Source organism: Protopterus annectens, chromosome 3.part0, assembly GCF_019279795.1.
Source record: "Protopterus annectens isolate FY-2018-M chromosome 3.part0, PAN1.0, whole genome shotgun sequence".
Classification (NCBI taxonomy): domain Eukaryota; kingdom Metazoa; phylum Chordata; order Ceratodontiformes; family Protopteridae; genus Protopterus; species Protopterus annectens.
Window position 1 is genome coordinate 1,331,192,149 of NC_056731.1, and position 21,553 is coordinate 1,331,213,701.

The 21,553-nt window shown below is 39.1% G+C and overlaps 1 protein-coding gene across 1 annotated transcript in view; it reads left to right on the plus strand.

Moving 5' to 3' along the window:
* The window catches only part of LOC122796734 (desmoglein-2-like), a 273,226-nt gene that overhangs the window by 153,899 nt on the left and 97,774 nt on the right, over positions 1 to 21,553 (plus strand). The window contains exon 9 of the mRNA XM_044065443.1: positions 11,534 to 11,952. Coding sequence (XP_043921378.1) covers positions 11,534 to 11,952 — 419 coding nt within the window. The remainder of the gene's footprint in view (positions 1 to 11,533; positions 11,953 to 21,553) is intronic.

Sequence of the window (21,553 nt, forward strand, 5' to 3'; positions counted from 1 at the left end):
TTTGGTTTGTGCCATTAAATGGGTTGGACAAGTCCGGTTACCTTAAAGATAGCAAAACAACAAATAAAACAAAACTTTTCCTGCTGCAGTGTATTTTTTCAACTGGTGGTCTTCTCATTTAGACAAAGCTTTTATTAAGCAATCATACTTTTGTTTAAAATTGTATTCAACTTAAATGAAAGCACAAGGTCAATAGGATGGTATCTGAAGGAACTGGAAGTTAATATGGTTCTGCACTTTGGCAAATCTGAATGGCTGACAAGCAACATTACTCTGTTTTATCTAATAATTAGGCAGTGAGTTTCTGGAACATAGGCAGACCTTGGTAGTGATTAAATTGCAGTGTAATGCTTCACAGATTTTAGTGTCATTTTGATTTTCTGTACTAAATAATATATCAACTCTTTACTCTAGTTGCCAATATAATAGTCAATATCTCCAAGAGCAGAGATCTAATGTGCAGAGCAGGTGCACAGGAGGATGACAGCTCTATTTGTTAACACCCATCTTCTCTGTGCTGCCAAGTAATACATAACTATTTGAAACTCCATTGCTAAGTTCATGGAGAAGGGGATATCTATATATTTTTTAAATAAAGATATGCCATTTCATTGTGAATGACAGTGGCAGTTGATATGGGAAGTCTGCGTGGTGAACAGGGCAAAAGGACTGCTGCTACTTGAAGTTACTATACATAGTCCACCTACTTCTTAAGGTTCTGCGATGTTTGTAAATGTTCTACGAATATTTAGACATAATTGTGGGGGTTCTTTCTGATGGTACTGCCCTTCTACATCTTTTTCAGCAGAATCCCCATGTGTATGAGACATCAGGCATGTCACTCTGGCTGTCTGTGACATTTGTCTGTACTTTCACACCATTATATTCTTGCTGCTGCTCCATGGCTCACTTCATGTTTCTCATGTATGTGAGTCATGGATCATGCAATGGTTCATCATTTAATTTTCTACTGTGTGCACAGACTAATCCAGGAACACATTTGTGTATTTGTTTAAGTTATAGTGTAACAGGGCTGCTGTGATGTGTATAGAACTTTAGTATGTGAGTTTATCCTGTACCAGTCTGAAACAACTGCTTGTTATGTTTATGAAAACCACCAGTCATCTCTAGTGCCTTTGTACATAGTAAATGATGTTCTTCATCTCACATTGCTGCAGTCCTTACACTTGGTGATCCGCTGTCTCGGGTCGGCCGAATATCAAAAAGTATTAGGGACGCGTCAAAGGCACTAAGGCTGACTGACATCAGTGAACGCAAGTGTAATGCATGACCGGACCCATCGGCGTCATATTTTTTTCTTTTTGCCGCATGAAGTGCAAGTTGCGCAAGTGCCCGTGCTTTTTCTGGAAATTTTTCGACTTTCATTTCGTGTTTCAGACCGTGCTAAAAGTACCCGTTGGAAATATTTTAGTTTTTTTAGTTTTGGTTTACGGATGTGGTGAAAAAGTAAATAAAAAAAGTGAATAACCGTATTTCTTGTTAGAAGATAGAGTATAGAGATGTTCATACTTTGTTTTGGGGGGCCTGGCGCTGTGTTGTTGGTTGCTTTGGGTGTTTATGCTCAATTCAATAAGCAATTACAAAGGTTAAGGAAGGGTGTATTGAGGTTGGTCTTGAGGCGGTTACGGTGATGCGCCGGCGTCGGATGCTCCGGCCCCCGCTTCGAAGAAAAGCAAAAAAGAAAAAGCAGAGAACCAACAGGCAGAAGAGTCGTCCGTGCGACGCCGTGGTTCTTCCGGTCTGGAACGGTGGTTCCTGGGAGGGGGAGGATTGGGGAACTTTGATATTGCAGGGGGGAGGGTATGATAGGCAGGGGCTTCAGGTCAGGGGAGGCAGGTCAGGCTGAAGGGGCTTCCTACCTTACCCTCCTCCCTCTCCTTCCCAGGAGGTGCTCCTCCTTTTCCAAGGCTTCTCCCAGAGGTAGGCCAGAGGCCCTAGTTCTTGGAGAAGCTGTGCCTCAATGGCAGAGCCTTACAGCAGAAGAACTTTTCTTAGCAGTTACTTGTATTTTAGATAAAATTATAGAGGTTGAGTGGGAGTTTTGGAGTTTGGGCAGGCGGAGGGAGTTTGGAAGTTTTCTGCAGGAGTCAGTACTCTCCTTATTCTTGGCTTCTGATTCTCATGCTTACTCCTTTTGCTTCTCCTGATTCTGATGATTCTTTTTTCTGAGACTCTCATTTCCATTTCAAGTCTTTTTTAGTGGGGAAGGTCAGATTTTCTCACAGTTCAGAAAAAGGCTTTAACTTACTTGCTTTTACCCAGCATAGGCCTGGCCTGTTCTTGCCACTGTTGGCATGTGTTTGAGGAGGCTGCAGCAGGGGCTTGATCACCTGTTCTGGATGTTGTCTCAGAGGTCTGTTAAACCCGGATAGGTGGACCTGGGTGCCTGAGGCTCTGTAAATATCTCCTATTAAGGGTCCTAGGAGCTGTGGACTGATAGGAGCTCAGGGTGTATCTTCATAAAAATGTGTCTCTGGACAAAAAAAGATAAAGAGGCCAGGAAAAAGAGGCCCTGAGCTTAAATACTTCTAGAAGAAGCCCTTACTTGCCAAGAGGAATTGAATTGCCAGTTTCACATATTTCATATACTAAAACTATCTTCTTTCTCAATTGAAATCTAAGGTAGATTAAGAAGGCTGGCGGGCTTTGTGGTACAATAAAGGTGCATGTCTATGTTTCTGAGCAGGCATTGTTAACAATTGGGTACAGTGGCTTTGACCGAGCCCGGGACAGGGGCAGGCCTGGTCCAAGTCTTGTGATGGCGTTCAGATCTTACAGGCCTCGCTCTGGGTGACTGCCACTGGTTCAGTTGATTTTCTTCCAGTCTGATTCTGAGGGTGTTTTGTTTTGTTGACCTCAAGAACTTTGAATGCTCCCCACACAGTGTTAGGTATGTTTTGTTTTTCAGAACATTTGTGATGTCAGTTCAGCTTTAGGGAGAAGGCCGGCTCCAAGGTGGCTAAGGGTGGTGCAATTTTTAGATCTAGGCGTCTCTAGAGAGTAGGAACGTGGGGGCTGAGGGTGGATAGCAGGAGGAGTTCAGTCTCACTCTAGGCGATAGATCTGTAGGCCAGTCCTTGGGGGCAGCAGCAGGTGATTCTCCCTACGGGGAGTTCACCTGCACAGTCTCGCCAGGTGAGCCTGGGGCCCCCTGGATCTTCAAGACAGGGGAAATGACCTTTCTTTTTCAGCTGCCAGATCCTTCTAAGATGGGGTTACAAGTTTTTGATCAGTACCTTTCAGACCTTAAGGGAAATTGACATTCCTTGAAACTCCCAATTGGGCATCAAATAGGGGCCTTGACAGGGCCCTCTCTTCTTTTTCAAATACTTTACTCTTCTTCCTCTACAGAAGTGACCTTGGGGTTTATTCTCCAGAGGCTCCAAGTACAAATTCTCTGCTACCAATCAAGATGGATTTTGGATTTACCATCCTGCTCTGCTGGTTTATCCCACATATCTGGAATGAACCAAGACACGGGGACAACTGCTTGACATGTTCCTTGGAATTTGTTGCGGGATCTCCATCGAACCTTCACTGGATGTTTACATTATCAAGTCTTCAGGCTCAGTACAGGAAGAGATGCCTGTGCTATCAGTGCTCACGAATTGGCTTTTTTCCAATGATGCTTTTCTTCAGGCTTTCTACATACATCTCTAGCTTGCTGGAAGATTGCTTTCATCTGGCCCAGAATTTCATCTCTTTTTTGCCTATTTACGAGGATCTATCAAAGTTCCAAGAGATTCTGGGTATTCTGTACACTAAGATTCTTTGATCTAGATGTGATAGCCAGGACATGATGACATTGGGTGATTGAGATGAATGCAACATCCGAAAGCAATCATTTGACCCATTACAAGACTGTGCCAGGACATCTGACTTCATGGGGAGTGAGCATACAAACAGCTGATCAGAAACAAAGACTTCAATCAGTTGGGTCTCAGTTCTCTTGTACCACCAGCATCCCTTGACCCCAGAGGCTACAGCATCTTCAAAGGCTACCCTTTCTCTATAAAATGGTTGGACCTCTCCATACTTAGAATGACTGCAAGCAAATGGACTTCAAGCCTTTGATTTCATGGACTTTTTGTGGTTGGGTGCTGAATGCGCCCAAAACAAGGGACTCCAAAAGAATAACGAGGTTTGCACAATGGGAGATATGTCGTGTATGGAAGGACCACTCCAAAGAAAAGGGAGCTTCTACCAGAAGAAAGTCTATACATCATCTAAATGGAGAGTGATGTCAACAGACCAAGTGGCCTGGTCAGGTTCATACAACATCCAATTGCAGGCTTTTTCAGGAGATACTCACAACAGGGCATGTGGGAGCCTTAAGCTTGGGGAGGGTCCACATGTTTAACTTGGCAACAAGAAACTTCCATATCAGGTATCCTCTATGCAGAGGACAACACATTCCTCCGAGTTAGCTCTCAAGCAAATCAAGGTTCTTTCGCTTCAGTTTGTGGCTGAGGGACATTGGGACTTTGCAACTGTCATGTGGTACATCAACAAGCAAGGGGGAGCCCACAGTATCCTCTATGCAGACAAGAAATTGGATGTGGTGAGCTGCTCTCAGTTTACAGCTGAATCTTCGAGCTGACTTCAGGTCGGGCAAACTTCTAGCTGTGTTAGTGGATCCAAAGACATAGACAAAAATGCTTCCCCACAGGTGGAAATTGGATTGCTCTGTTATTTGCAAGTTGCAATGTTGTTATGGGGAACTCCAGTGACTGCCCTCTTCATTCTTCCAGACTCCAGAGTCAGCAAGCAAAGTTTCCAACAATAAGTTTCCCCCCAACAGCACTTGAAGTCCGACACTCTTTCCCATTGAAGCGGGGTTTCCATGGCCTTTGCCTTTCCACCACCTGTGATCCCACCTGCTGTCTCAGGAGAACAGTCACAGCTCAGCCAATTACATCCTTAATAGCAGCCTATTGGTCTTTAAGCCTGGAGATTCCTTACTGAGAATTTTGAATGTTATTTTGGCCTTTTTGTCTTTTCAGTACACACCAGGAAAGGAGTCACATGAATAAATGGAAGAGATCATTTTCATTCTACATCTAACAGCCTGAAAGCCTAGTTTTTAAGGTTTAAAGCCTGGAGGTTCATAGAGAGTTGAAGTAACTATTTTATTTTGGAGCAAGCTTTCTATTTTTTTCAGGTTCATGCAATTGCTCACTAATTTTCAATTACTTAATTGTACTCTCATCCTTTGTTTTTCTAATTTCTATTTAGGGGCAAAGAATATAAGACTTATCTTACTGAGTTACTGATACCTTTTTTGTCCTTCTCTTGTATTAAGGTTCATGTTGCAGCAATTTCTGCTGACTACCCGAGCTCCTACTCCTGCTTGACATGGATTTTGTGTTTTTGTTGTATTACCTCTGCCTCTATTGGACCCTGTTGAGCTGCCCGGTTTGAGCCTTTCTCAATTTTTTGTGTGCTTTTGTTACTATTGCGTCTTTGTCCTTCCTTCCTTCTGCAGTTACTATTTTGGCCAATGAGTGGCTCTTTTTCTTCATAAGGACAGCCTACGAGAAGGGTTTCCCAAAATAAAGGGAAAAGATTTGCTGAGCCTTTCTTACACTTTTGCAATCTTTATATTTGGGAATCGTATTTAAAGGTTCAGTCTCAGCAAAGGAAAAAAGGTTTTGCTTTGGGTGTGGTTTATTTAAAATGCTTCCAAAATTAACTTTTTCTAAGTGGATCAAAAATGTTTTATTTGCTTTTCTTTTATTTCATCATTTACACAGGCAGTCATCAATATTATTTGATTCAAACTAAAGGGTCTCTATGTCTCAGTTTTTATCTTTTTCATTTGTGGGCAATCATGGGGTGGAAAACTAACAAATTTTCAGTATTTCCACTAGATTGGGTTTGTTTTGCTTTCTTTTATTCCCATCAAGATAAGGTTTGCACTGCAGCTACAGGGGCTCATTGCACTCTGGGCTACATACCACTTCTACAGCTTTTTAATGGGGCTTTGGGATTCTTACGTTTGGCTTTTGGGGACTCAGTTTGTGTCTAAAACTAACTGTACCTACCACCCCTGCAAATCACCTCAACATGCTGGATGGTTTTGCACCTCCCTGCAATCCTCTGCACCTTCCCGGGAATCCTAATTGGTTTTTGTTTTGCCATCCCTCACGATGTTGTGGATATTGCATATATTGTGTATATAGTTAGTGCAAGGGTGGTTGGTAGTTTTGCTGGTTTTTGTTGTTCTTATTGTCTTTTTAGGACATTCGGCATCACATTGCTGTGCAGACTGAGGTGGTAGCGTTTTCCTCCCTTGTTTTTACTATAGTTCTGATGGGTTGGTTTGGGCTGTTGATAGCGTTGATATCTTTTGGCCATAGGATTGCGTGCTGGGTGGGTTATTGTTTTTGTCAAGATGCTTTTGGCCTTTCTTTTTGTCTCTTGATTTGCTGGGGGCAAGAAAATGTACTTTTTAAACAAGCAAACCGCATGCATTGTCATACATTTACAGTAAAGCCTGGATGAAGAATTTGCAGTCTGATAAACATTTTCAGCCATATGAAACAAACTCTTGTGGTCACTGCTTTATCCTGAAGAATAAGGACATTTTCATGATATTTCATACTTGTTTATGTGTCATACTGTCAGTTTAAAAAAGGTATGTGTTTGTCTGTTTTACCTCATGATTTTTGTATACAAAATCTAACTTTTCCTTGATTTTTGCAGCTTTTCTAAGTGTTGCACTGCTTCCATGTAATGGTTATTGTGAGATTAAAATGTATTTTGTGATCTCTTTCTAAAGCAGGCATCTTCCATTTTTTAAGTGGTTTAAATATCTTCATCCTGTAGTTCTGTACTTACACTTTTGTTAACTTTTCCTACTACTCTGTTTTTCCTTTTAATAGGCTTGTCTTCAGCATGATGCAGCAATGATCCACTATGTCATCAATGCATTTGTGTAGAAGCTTGCATGGTTTAAACTAAATGCATTTTTCTCCCTCACCAACCTCCCCATCCTAAGCTAGGTACTATCTGTGTACAACAGTCAGTCCCGTGTGAAAATAGCCATGAAGAAAAAAAATTACAGTGATGTCAAACCTCTGCATCAGGTTCATACACTTGCTGCTCAAGTCAACCCTTTGGTTACTTGTTATATATAAATGCAAGCTACATGCAGTCAAATTATCTTCAGTTTGCCTTCATTATTCTTAATCATGGACTTACTGCTTCACACCCAGCCTTTAACTTCTTCATCTCTGCATGCCATCCACCTAAATTCCTCATGGTTGTTAATGCTATTACCAGCAGAACCATTTCAACAGCTGACTCTTAATACTCTGGAAGAAAATACTTCTGGAACCTTTTTCCCCACTATCTAAATTATGGCAAATGCATACTCAAGCAACTTCTTGATTACTTTATTAACCATCATGTAATCCCAAATACCCATCATGCTTTAGGTCCAAACATGGCTCACACAATGTTCTCTTGGACTTGGATGATTTTAGCCAGTGAGATTTATTAACTAGTCAGCAGAATATTTCTTTACCTTTCCAAGTGCTTTGATGCAATTTGTCATCAAATGCTTTTAGAACTCCTCAAAGCATTGTTTTGTGTCAAAGGAGTGCTCTACATGAATCTGTGTTTGAAAAAAGGAACAAGACAATTTCCTCTCTCCCCATTCATTTGTTTTATATTTAGAGTCATTGGCAAGTAAAATAAGGGACTCACAATGTCAAGGATATAACTAGTATGGTAATGAAGAAAAGTTAGCTTTATTCATAGATTGTATTATCTTGCAGAAAATAAATCCAGAAAAGGATATCACCATGTTGTATAAAATTTTGATACAGCTTCAAGTCTTTTCAGTATAAGAAATAAATGAAGACACAGCAAAGGCTATAGCAGCAAACTATGTACTCACGCATAAACTGGTTCAGCAAAATGCATATTTATAGGAATGTGATTGATGAAGTATTTAGGAGTATGGATTAAAAATGATTCTAATATGGCAGCTAAGGATATGTGGTAAGAGACTAAAAAGATAATACAAAAATTGAGAAACTTTGAGCTCTTGATTATGAATATAGATAGATAAAATCAGTGAAAAAGGTTTTAATCCCTTTAGTTTTATCTCTGGGTCAGGAATATTTTATCAGTCAGAGGAGAAACTGTGGGCCATGATTAATAAAGAGTTGAAGGAATTTGCTTGGGGGGGTGGGCAAAGGTTCAGGGGGATAAGCTGATTCTCCCTATAAAACAAGGCTGATCTGATGGGATTTTTTACAGCTATACAATGACACAAGCAGAAGATAAGTCATAGGCGAAGGGGATGATGATGAAAACAGAGATGTGAGTAGAATTTTGGACATAAGTACTTAAGTAGAATAACAACAACCATAACCAGTATGATAAAAAGTATTCTAGGAACAAAACCAACACTGGAATGAATAAAGGAGATTTTACCAATAGGGATGGCTGCAAGAAGGGACATAAAATATTGGCAACAGGGTCTGGAATTTACTAGAGAAAATTAGCAAAGAAACTAAGGATTTGGGAGCAAATAACTAGAGAGAAGAGGGTAATATAATGGGATGAGGATAAACAGAAGTTTAGACTTCATGTTGGACTCTATCTTCACTACCAGGAATTGTTAACAGAATATGGGCAAAGCAAAAGGAAGAAGGGATTGCTAAATGAAAGACCAGTTTCAGTAGTGAGTCAAGAGCAGAAGTTGTTATTAATAAGGGATAATTAGTAGGCATATAAAATATTTGCATTGTAACTATAAGACTCAATCAGAAGTTAGAAAAAATGGGAATAGAGAAAGGAAATGTGGTTAACAAGGAACAATGGGAGGATATCTGTACAGCTACCAGGTATGCAACAAAGTCCATAAGGTTTAGGATTTTTGCTTGGAAGTGTTTGCATGGTTATTTTATACCCTGTGCTGACTTCAGAGAATTTTTCCTCATGGTAGACAGCAAATGCTGGATACATGATGGAAAAGAAAGAGGGGGGGGTCTATATTATAACCGCGAAAGCCCATTTCAGCGCATACGTAAAAGTCAATATATATTGTGCGAACTGCGAATACACCGAATGCCCTAAACCACGAAATTCAAAATCTCAAATTGGCATAGTTGGCCCTTCTGTGGTATATATTCGTAAGGTAAGTGTGCAATAGTTACAGACCTTAGGGTTAGGGTGCAGGTTAAGGTAAGTGCATAGACAGTAATGTATGTAAGGTTTAGTGTAGGGTTAGAAGTAGGGTTTCGGTTAGTGTATGTATGTGGTTTATTTATTTTGTTTGGGTGGGGAGTATGTAGCAAGCTGTGGGGTTGGCCAACTATGCCGTTCGAGATTTTGAATTTCACTGTTTAGGATGTTTGGTGTATTTGCAGTTCACGCAATATGTGTCAACGTTTACATATTCACTGAAACGGGCTTTCACGGTTATAATATAGATCCAGAAAGAGGTAATTGGGACTGTGATTTACTGGCAGAATTTAAAAAATCATATGCAATCCTTTGTCAAAAATATTGGGGGAGCAAATGGATGTAACTAAGGCAATGATTCTTTTGAGATGACGTATAGGATCTAAACTGCGCAGGCCTAATATGGCCTTGCTAAGTTAATTTCTGTTGGCTGAAACAGACAATTACTAGAAAAGAAAAAATAAAATCTTAACCAAATGTAACTGAAGTACTAACTATTGTGAAGATGAGATAAAAAGAACTGGAAGTTAGACCATTAGAAAAGAGAAGAAGCCAATTACAAACAAAAAAAAGAATTTGTGGGAAAAATACAAGCAGAATAGTGTTCAGGAGGAGGGTTAACATTTATAGGAAGGTAGGATTTGAGCAATTTTTGTAATGTCAGAATGAATTAAAATTATTAAAAAGAAATGGTCTAGGCTTCATGCAGTTATAAAGGAAATAATATGTTTTTTCTGCTATTAGTGTATAAGTACCTGTGTCATTTTTTAAAAGAAAATTCATGTAATAAAGATGTTTAAAAAGTTAGTTTGCATGCTTAGTGTAAAAATATGGATCCATGGCCACTTGTCAGAATAAATTCAGGGTATTAGATGAAATAGCCCACTTTCTTCCCTCCTCCCATTAAAACGTATGTGTTCTACATGGTTCCGTACTAGGTTTGCTATTATTTACAATTTATGTAATTGCATCTGACAGTGGTTGTGGAGGATGGAAATTAATCCAGCACACAGACAATGTCATAGTTTCTCTAGCTGACTTTGCTCTAGAACTTGTAAAGTCTAAACTATCAAATTGATTCTACCCCTTGCAATATTGGTTGAGAAACATGGACTGACATTTAAATGCAGAGAGAAAAGAAAAGAAAAAAAAAAAAGAAAAAACAGAGTATTATTTTATTTCAAAATGTCCATCGCTAATCCCAGAACCAATCATTGTGCCAGTTCTTTTTTTTTCTCCATAGATCTTAACAACCCCATGTTGATCAGCACTTTTTCTGACTCCACACTCACCAAAGTTTCCTCCATCAACCCTCTGGTATTGTCCTTGATAGTTACTTATAATCGGGGTGACCACCTAAAATGTTACTAGCAAAATCAGTGTAAAAATGGAATGCGTACAAGGTCAGTCTGTTCCTTTTAGAAAAAAAAAATGGGGGTTATCATCCATCTGTTTTGTACTCATCACGCCTTTAAATTTGCAGGTTTGCTTACAGTTGTAATAAAGCTCATCGCTGATCATTCTCATCATCTTACTTAATCAGAAGCACTTAGTCTGGCAGCTTGTGAGCTTCCGCAAATCAAGATATGTATTTGGTGCCATTATATTCGCCACAGCTGTAGGCAAACTGTGGAATAAACTAGATCACACCCTGAAATGTACATCATTAAAGAAGTCTTACAGAAGAAGAGGACCTGTATTGATGGTGGTGTCACTTGATGACACACAGTTTTAGCAACTTTCAGTTCTACAGATCTTCTTCGGATTACCTAGTCCCACTATCTAAAAATCCATCATATATTAATTTTCTGAGCTTCAGCATAATAAAAGGCTGAGACATTTTGACACATTTTTTAGTTGTTGCTGTTTTGTCCTTTTGCTGTTTCTGATTTTTAACTTTTACAAGGTTGAACAGATAAGAATCTTCTAATTGTTAATGTTACAGCCTTTTAAAGTTTGTTAAAGTACAGTTGTGTAATTTGCACTTATCATAACAGTAGATTTTCTAATGATCACTGCTGCAGTAGCCTTAGCAATATAGGCTATATCCCATATAGTTAAGCCTACTACAGCAGTGATAATATGAAAAACATGTTGTTGAACCTTACAACGTGTTAAAGCTGTTTATATTGTATTGAATATTGCTATTTTTCTCTGTTGTCTGATGACTGGAAATCATTCTTTACAAGACTTTATTGAAATGATAAATTTCATCTGCACCTTTCTGGTTAACAGATATACATAACTGATAAATAAATTATTTTACTTTGTATTCTAATTGCAGTAACCACTTTTGTTTTCTTGCTTCTTCTAGGAACTCGACTATGAGACTTTACAATCACTTAATCTTGGTGTTGTTGTAACCAATAAGGCAGCATTTCATTCCTCTGTCGCTTCAAAATTCCAGGCAATTCCAATTCCTGTAAAAATTAATGTAAACAATAAAGTTGATGGAGCTTCATTCAAACCAGGGATAAAAACATTCTCAATTAGTGAGGCTGGAGGAGAAGCAGCAGGAGGAGGAGCAGGAGGAGGAGCAGGAGGAGCAGCAGGAGGAGCAGGAGGAGGAGGTGCAGGAGGAGGAGGTGCAGAAGGAAGTGCTGGTGGTACTGGACTTGGCTTTGGATCTGGAGGTGGATTTGGTACTGGAAGTAAAAAAGTGTATATAGGCATGCCAATTGGAAAATACCCAGCTATAGATGGCGACACTGGAAAACCTTCTGAAAAAGTCACGTAAGAGAAAAGATTATTAAATGCACAAATTATTAGAAAACAAATAGCAAATGTTTGTAAGGAATGGAATAGTTCTGGTAATGCAGTCAGCTTCTGGTTTAAGCATTTTATACAAGAAAAGGTAGTGTGACTGTATTGCCAAAGCAACTTGGGAAAACAGAGAAGTAAAACTGAAATCTCCTGTTTCATTCTTTTTAATACCATTATTTTTCTCTGGATGGTTATGGTTCACATTTTCACATATTTAGTTCTATATATGTTGAGTTTACCAAATGTCTGTTTCTCTGTCACTTGCCTTCCTACTAGACTAAACAGCTTCCAGCTTTTTTTTTTTTTTTGTCTTTCAGAATGTGGACCAATAACTAAATGTAGATCAACAGCAGTATAGTTGAACTCCTCGGCAACTCAGTATTTAATTATGTAGTTACCATTTTTCATGCCTCTTAATCTGACAGTTGTTGTCTGAGAACTCTTTTTTTGTCATTATTCTGTAATGACAGAGACAATTTGAGTGGCACAATGATCTCTGCTTTATCTGGTATACAAAAAAAGTTTTTATAGCTAAAATATATAAAATGTCCAAGCACTGCAGATTATATTTACAAAGCTTAACATTTGGGAATCTAACAGTCGAATAAAGATAGGACAGCTTCTGCTTTTACTGACAAAGAATTTAACCCATGTGAATGGGTATGAGCTATAACCACTGTGCTTTGTCAGATAAACATTAACTGCCTCCAGGACAAGCTGTATGGGAGAGACTGAGCATATGGGGTTCTGGTCTCATCTCTTCATAGGATGGAAGGAGGTTCTGTATGTCCTGCTGGTAGGTTCTGTTGAGAGGGTAAAGTGACAAAAGTGAATATGTGGCACGCATGTGGAATTGGTAAAATGGTCCCACAGTGATAACACTGAATGTCACATTTAAAAGGAAGAGTGACAGCTGACAGGGAAAGAGACTTGCTTCCTGTAGTTTAATGGCTCCATTTTCCAATTATGCAACTCTTCTCCATGAGGGTGGGATGGGGGTGGAGTGAGAGACTACAACAGGTCAAGTGCAATGGCTATCAAGTTGGTAGGCTTAGAAAAAGCATATAGAAGGGGAAACAACATAACCCACCTCCATATTACATTAAAATGAAGAAACTGGTCAAAATAAGTCAGAATGTCCCTTGTTTCAGCATCCCATCTGTCTGGATCTTACATTGTTCTCTGACGTATTGTACTGCAAGCAGAGACAGAAGTCTGAGAGACGAGTGAAGATAATATCCTCCCTTTTGCCCTCACTGCTCCCATGTACAAGCAAGATACAAAACAGTAAAATTAAACATTATGAGCTCTAGGTCTGGGGATTGAATATGAGGTTCTACGGATGGTGGCTGATTGAAAGGACATAGGCAGATTTTACTAACATGTTGACAAGAATAGGATGCAGAAAGACAAACTGTTGAATTGTGTCTCTTTCAAGGTTATATTAACATAGGTACACTGAAGGAGTTGCTAAGATAGGAGGATTTCTGTAACACCATCTGCTGGAAATGTAGGAGGCCAGGGCATAAGAAGGACCTAGGGGCTGGGGATTCTACGTGTAATACTCAAGGTTAAGAAGGACCTAGGCACTGGGTGTACAATGTGTAATATTCAATGTTAAGAAGGACCTAGGGGCTGGAGTATAATGTACAATACTCAAGGTTAAGAAGGCCTTTGAGGCTGGGGGTAGAATGTGCAATACTTAAGGTTAAGAAGGACCTAGGGGCTGGGGGAACAACGTGTAATACTCAAAGTTAATATTTTAATGAACAAGATTATTTCCTTCATACCCTGCTGTAAGAATAACTGAGCCTTGATGTCTTTGCAGAAGTGTAAGAAGCAGTTTGGGAAGCTTAGGCCCAGTGATCACTGAGCAGACAGTATACGAAGAAATGCATTAACTGGAAAGATGCAGTGATCACTTTGTGTACAAGACAATATAGAGTGTGACAGTGTAAAAATGTACTAATGGAGAGCAGAAATCTAGGAATGTACTTTAGTCAGATGGAAACAAATGCAAACACTGCTAACAAGTCTACTGCCCATGTGCAGTTACTTAAAGAAAGGAACAAGGATCAGGTTGGTGAATAAGTGTCTTCAACTTACTTCAAGTGAAGAAAAAAGGCTGTAATACTTAAAAGAGAGTTCAGCATGCCAGATGTATGCTGATCAACATATATCTTATGCCAGACAGTCAAGTCTAAAATTCATGCTAAACAGACCCCTGGAAGAGATGATTAAGAGGTGTATGAGAATGGTATTGATGGGGGCTTTGGGGGGATTTTAGCAATTTGAGCTTTCTCCCCATTTTCCAGTACGGATATATGCAAGATGATGGTGGAATCGCCTCTCGGTTATGTAATAGTATAGCTTCAGTTCATGAAGCAGAATTTTGGATTTCAAAGAAATAGATTGGAAAGACATGAAATAGAGTGGAAGAAACAGGTTTGTTAGAAGAAAAGATTGACATATGGCCAGGGTTGATTTGAACAGTGACACAAAAGGATTTTTGGAGCTATTTACTAATGGTGTTAACAAAAAATAAGCAGGAATAATAGAAGTCATTATGGTTTACAAAAGAAGGAGCCATGGAAGTGTGGACAAAATAATAAAAATAATCATGGAGTACACAGAAGGTGAATGGCTAAAACTAGCAGAATAAATGGACTAGCAAGTGGAACCAAAAAATCTGGTAAAGTATTTATCAGATGTATGAATAAAAACAAAAATCATGGAAATTATCTGCCTCACCCCCCACCCCATATACACATACATGAACCTATCCTTTATAAGTAGAGTAGCTGGTGATTTAGACTGCCAAGGATGTGGCAGAGACATTACAAAAATAATGTTTTTTATTGTTTCCACAGAAGACACAAGAGATGGTAAACAATGAGGTAAGTTGGTCACTATGGGAAAAGGCAGAAGAAAATACTTTTTTTGAAGGAGACGTTCATAAAAGGTTTAATGACACTAAACCAGGACAAGATATGTGGCCTGAAGGAGATTTATTTATTTATTTATTTATTATTTATTTATTTATTTACATTTGTGGACCGGGAGAGTCCGACTGGACACAGGTCTGTTTTCAGTGGAGGCCCGGGGAGAAAAGCTCCACATTAAGTATTATTTGCATTATACAGTTAAAAAAATAGCATTTTAAATATAGACATTAGTCCAGTTAAGGATGCAAGACAAGAAGAAAGCAGATGTAAAACAGCTGTAGAGCATAGTGCAATTTTAAAATATGGTGACATATACTAAACATGGTTAAAATGTAGTTGAGATTCATCAGAGAACAATTGATACAAACTGTTTTTGAGGTACATAACAGCCATTAACAGTTGTTGCTACAAGAAGTTAGTATTATGTGGTAGGTAGCTGGGAACATGAGTAGCCAAGCTTGCTAAGAGTAGGTTGTTGATAGGGGGCCAAGAGAGGTAGTGGGTGGGGGGAGTGAATGGTATTAGAGTGGGGGGTTGCAAGGGCATATCTGGCAAGTTTTGAAGTGTGATTTTAGTAAGAATTTAAAGTGGGTGCAAGAAGTTACAGAGGTAATTGAGGATGGGAGGGAGTTCCAGAGTTTGGCTATAGTGCAGGAGAATAATGCTTCTCCAGCAGAGTTAATGGCTCTTTTGACCTGTAGGAGGTTTTTGTGGCTGGATCTTAGTGGTCTCTTGGTTATGTAGGGTTGGAGTAGATTCTGGAGGGATGGGACTTTTAGTGGTTGGTTTATTAGTTTGTGGGTGAGTGTGAGTTGGTACCACTGAAGGAGGTGGGGGAGCTCTAGCCAGCCCAGTTCTGCTAGTGAGAGACAGTGGGGAGTACGGTAGGAAGCCCCTGTGGTGAATTTGGTGATTTTGCTGTAGCAGGTTTCGAACTTATTTAGATCGTATTGTCTAAGGTTAGTAAATATTGGAGAGGCATAGAGTAGGATAGAGATAAGATGAGAATTTGCTACTGAAATTTTACCTGCTTTGGTAAGTAGTTGCTGATTTCTATATAATGCTCCTAGTTTTTGTGCACTTTTTTTAATGGTCATGGAAATGTGAATGTCAAAGTTCAGTTTATTGTCTATTTCTACAACTAGTAATTTGGTGTGTTCTGTAGGATGGATGGTGGTGTTGTCTTTTGCTGTGATGTTAAAGTGAGACCTGTTTAGGGTAAGTTTGGTTGGTTGGAAGATTAGTAATTTTGTTTTGTTTGGGTTGAGTATTAGTTGGGCATCAGATAACCAAGTTTCAATAGAAGAAAATGCTTCCTGTGTGACTTTTTGCAGTTCTAGTAGGGAGTGGGCTGTGCAGATGATGGCTGAGTCATCTGCGTATTGTATGAGTGTGCCATGTGTTGTGGCTGAGGCTAGATTATTGGTGAAAATAGAGAAGAGTAGGGGTCCCAGGATGGACCCTTGGGGAACTCCTATGGAGACTGGTAGTTGGGGGGATAGGTTGTCCTGCCAAACAAATACTTGTTGGCGGTCAGATAGGTAACTCTGAACCCAGTTAATGACTGGTTGAGAGAAGGATAGGTTATTGAGAAGAGAGATGAGTTGTTTGTGTGGGACCATGTCAAAAGCTTTAGAGATATATATATATATTAGGATCATAAAGAAGCTGGTAGAAAAATTATTTACAGTAAAGTATATCTTCTTTTGTAAGCCTGATGTTGAATAATTTTCTCTGAGGAATGAAACACATTGCATATGATTCTGGTATGCAGAAATGACTTCAGGAAAGACCTAAGTAACTACAGTCTGCCTACTATGTATTTTGAGAAAAAAGCTGAAGACAGTGGCTCGTTGTTCACCAAAACAGGTTTTTTGCTGCTCATCAACTTCATCTGGTAGTCTTGAGTTTGATTACTTCTGCCTCCATTTTCAAACATATGACGCTGACCAAGTCAATTACTCAGAAAGTGATTGCAGGCCTAAAAAGAGTCACTTGTGCCCAGTGGACTTAATGAGATACAAAAAAATAATAAAAAAGAAACAAATACATAAAACAGTATTTTTTACCTTCTGGTGGTGATTGAACTGTGGGTCTCAAATTATCATGGTTCCGATTAGGACGATTGTACCTGAAAAAATAAAAGGCCCAATATCATTACTAGGTCTCTGCAGAAGTTAACATGAAATAAATTACTGGACATTGTTCTTTCTTTCAGCAAGACCTTTAAGTAAGTGCTTCATGGTCAACTGGCTAGGAAACCATATTGGGAAATCAAGACATGGACATTAGTTTGGTAATGGTAAATGAACAGGAAAAAAAAGTACTGTTAGAGGAAGCAGCCAAATTCAAAAGCAGAAATGAATGCAGTACCACAAATATAGAGGCTAGCACTGATGCTATTTCATGTTGTCATAGTGAACCTTGCAGTTGAGTAACAATGTAGAGAAGCCCATATGAACATAACAAGTTCATGAAATGACTTAACCATCCTGCAGGAAGACATGTTTCAAATAAATAAATGGTGCTAAAATCATGGACTGAAGCTAATGCCAAAAAATGCATTATTGTATCATTTGGGAAAAAATCCATCCCAGGGAGCTATGACATTAACAATATGGTCCTAAAAGTTGACCCAGCTGTTTGGAATTTGAGACCCTGTATGTACATTGCCCTATCTTTTGACCAGCATGAGTCTATTGTTCTAAGAAAGCCCTTCTGTATTGCACAGCTTATAAACAAAGTGATTGTGTCTTGATCTAGTATGTCATTGCCCCCCCCTTTTACTTTGCCCTCATTAGGCCAGTCATTGAATATAATGCCCTGTTTGGCATCTGTCCAGGCCCATGCAAAAGCTGGAGCACACACAGAGATACCTTACTAAAGGAATATAGGGCCTAAACACTATATCCTACATGGATTGGATCAGAGCCCTGTTACTATACACGGTATCCTAAGATTGACCTGTGTCTGTCATAAAAGTGACCCATTACTGATGGATATACTGCACATCAGCAAGTCAAATGGCATCAGAAATACTTGTCCTGTGGCCTAGGGATCTGAACCTCTTCTGCAACATCACAACAATGGTTTGGAAGGACAGGTGTATCTTGCAGAGGATATTGTTGCTGTGCGGCAGTCACCCCATCCACATAAAACAAAGTTCATCCCTCTCCATGTTCAAGTGCAACTTGCATCTGTGTATGAGAAACAGAAAATTTACCACAGGAGTGCTCCCTGCAGTGCTAATGGACAGAGGCAGCTCCTAAATGCTTTATCCCATGCACTGGTCCCTCAAATTATCTATGGTACGGTCTCAGTTATTCTCGTCAAGGGTAAGGTATAATTATTGACCATGGGATGGGTATGGACAATCTATAACCAAATGGCACTGGTTATTTCAAGCACAAAAATGGAAATTGGCAAGGCTTTAAATGGCTCAAAAGGGCAGCTAGCCTAGTACTTATCTATGAACCTATAGGTAAAGCATGTGTGTGAACACACATGGATAGGCAGTGGTACTAGACAGTGACTACAACAGGTTATTTGAATGAGCCTAGAAATGTCAAATGAACTTTAGAATTAAAGTTTTGAAATGTTTTACCATTTGACAAGAAGAAGACAGAAGCCTGGGACAGTAAAGGAGGGATAAAAGGGATGGGACACATTTATCACATGGGCAATATCATTCCCAGTATACGAGACACCATTAAGTTGGCTAAATAGTTGTCCGATTTTTTTTTCCTACAGCTATGTCACATGATCACCTGCAACATAGAACTGAGCAGTCACGCTAGGAAAAATCAAAGCAGAGACTAATCCGGAAAACAGTTATGCACTTTTAAGAGTTATGCCAGTTTACAGCAAGGCTTGGTATGACAGAGGGACAACAATGAATCTCAAGTTTAAGGGCATTGTTGGTAAAGTCAGTGTGCTCCAAAGAAATAAAAAAATGACATTCTTAATACAAACAGAAAAGATAAATGGGATTATTTTTTTCTGTAGAAATCCATGAACTGGTCAGATGTGAATAGTATGGAGAAAGGCAAGCACTTGATTTATTTTTCAAATCACTGCTTGATGTGGAAAATAATTATGCACTTTTATGAGTTCTGAATATTTAGAGCAAGGCTTGATCTGACCAGTATCCTATGTAAAATCATTAACTGAGTCATAGTGGGGCTTTCCTAAAATAACACAGGGAACTTGTTACTGTTAGGTATGGGACATAATAAATTTGCTAAAGGATGATCTTGCCCTTGGAATCTTGTGGAACACTAAATGAGGGTCTGACAGTGCATACTGATGATCTTGCTTAGATATGCAACACTATTCTCCATAAGACAATACATAACAAATTAGAAGCATTAAATAGCAATCAGTACATAATTCAATGGGTAAAGCACTAGCTAAGAATCACGCTGCAAGTCACTTTTGGGATGGAACTTGCCTATCTTGATGGGGTTTCCAGTGGGGTCAGTAAACAGGAAGGTACATGCATTGCCACGCCAATATGCCAGAATGAACTGTGGAAATTACATCCAAAAATTCAACACCAGAGGCCTGTCATATCTAGTGAATAAAAATCCTCTCTATTTTATTGTAGCCATAAAAATCTAATCAAAGAAATGGACAAAGCGCCATGCAAACTGATTCTGCAGTAAAAACAATGCAAATAATAAGAATGACATCATCTAGCCTTGTCATAATGATACTCAAATGTTCTGACACTGTTTTTTAACATCCTAAATGTCTTCCCTCATAAAAAGCTGCACAGAAACATGCAGCTGAATATCTGACCCATTTCCTTTTGCATGTGATTAGGTGACATATTAAAAACCATGATACTGATGAAAACTTTTTTTATACCATACTTGCAAAATAAGCAATCAGTTTCTACCTGACCTATCTAACAATGGTATTCCTTTGCCCATCAACTGGTTTGAGTCCTGTCTTTAAAAGCAGTGCTTTTGTATTAACCAAAGTGCTGTCCAAGGATTTCACTCTTCTGAATATGAATTTGCATCTCTTTCATTACAAATTCATACTTTTTTTATCACTGTTATATGTGCCAAAGTTTACAAATGATGGCATATGTGACAAATCAGTATCAACGAAAAAGTGAAAAGAGGAGTGGCAACGGTGCTGCTAAATTTTCAAACTGTTGCACATCTAAAAATTCCATTACAGCAAACACATACATAATGAGACCAGAAACATGCTCTAGTAGCCAGTTTTGTTTTAGAAAATATGCTTCATCCAGCAATTGTGCTTTCTCTGAAAATGGATTTGGATATCTAGTTAAACTAGTAATCAAAACATTGAACCATCATCTAATTAAAGCACTATGAGTTTTAAGTTAACACATTTTCTTTTTTTTTGTTCAGTTTATTTTCTAAACAACAAAGTCTGTAAGTTTCTATTGCCTGACATTACTGGCCAACTGAAATGGTCTGTAGCTTGCAATGGGCAGGACAGGTACAACAGGAGCATTCTATAAAGTCAGGCATTATTGAGAAGAATGGAGTGTGTCCTTGTAAGGGGCTGACATATCTCAAAATGGCCATGCTGAAAACTGTCAGGCAACCCAGAACAAACACTTGATGACACTAGAGGGGAAACCTTAAACATTACTCTGAGTCACTTAAAAAGTTAATGAAGCTAGAGGTCTAGCATCACAATGTATTTTCTGAACAGTAAGAAGAATGAAACTCGAATGTCTGGCAATATTGACTGACTATAATCATCCATGACTTATGAAGAGCAGGGAAACAATAAGGTTGTACATCAGAGATGTTCTGTAAATTATGTGAGAGGTAAGAGGTATGTAGAGAAGTCTGTGTGTGTGTGTGTGTGTGTGTGTGTGTGTGTGTGTGTGTGTGTGTGTGTGTGTGTGTGTGTGTGTGTGTGTTTATCTGTGTGTGTGTGTTTAAATGTTTCCATGTATGTGGGGGGGGGTGGATAAGACAAGTGCCTGTACCAACAAGCTACATGGGCCACCTGTGGTGATTACCACAAGAAATTCTTGATTAGCACTAGTGGTCAAACCACATAATTCAGAGATGTGTAATTTAGCTGATTTTGAGGTCTTTACTCATTGCAGCTAACATGTCTCTGTAGCACAGTTTCCTTGATCACAGAAACAGCCATTTCTGGCCGTAGCTCTTGGCACCCATGATAAGATTCTTTATGAATTCTAGTGTTTGTGCAAGTAAAGAAAGTTTAAATGCTTCTCACAAAGAAATAAACTAGCAAATTAAGATATAAAAGTGTTTAAGGGAGTGGTAACAGTGCTCACTGTTGTATATGCTTCACAAAGGTGGTTGTGTCTGGTCTTCAAGTCATCCTCTATACTGTATTAAGACCCTGTGTCATCCATCCACAATCCTTTTTTTCCCATTTTTGCACTTAGGGTTGAGGTGTAACTTCAACAGTGACAATCATCTACAGCCAAGGTTTACATTGCCGAGTGACTAGTCAATTTAGAGTGCCCAATCCACCTACTGCATGCCTTGGAATATGCGAAAAAAGACAGAGTACCTGATGGAAACCCATGTGAACACAGGCAGGACATGCAGACTCCACTCAGAAGGCATCCCAACCAAGAATCAATCCAGGAAACCTCT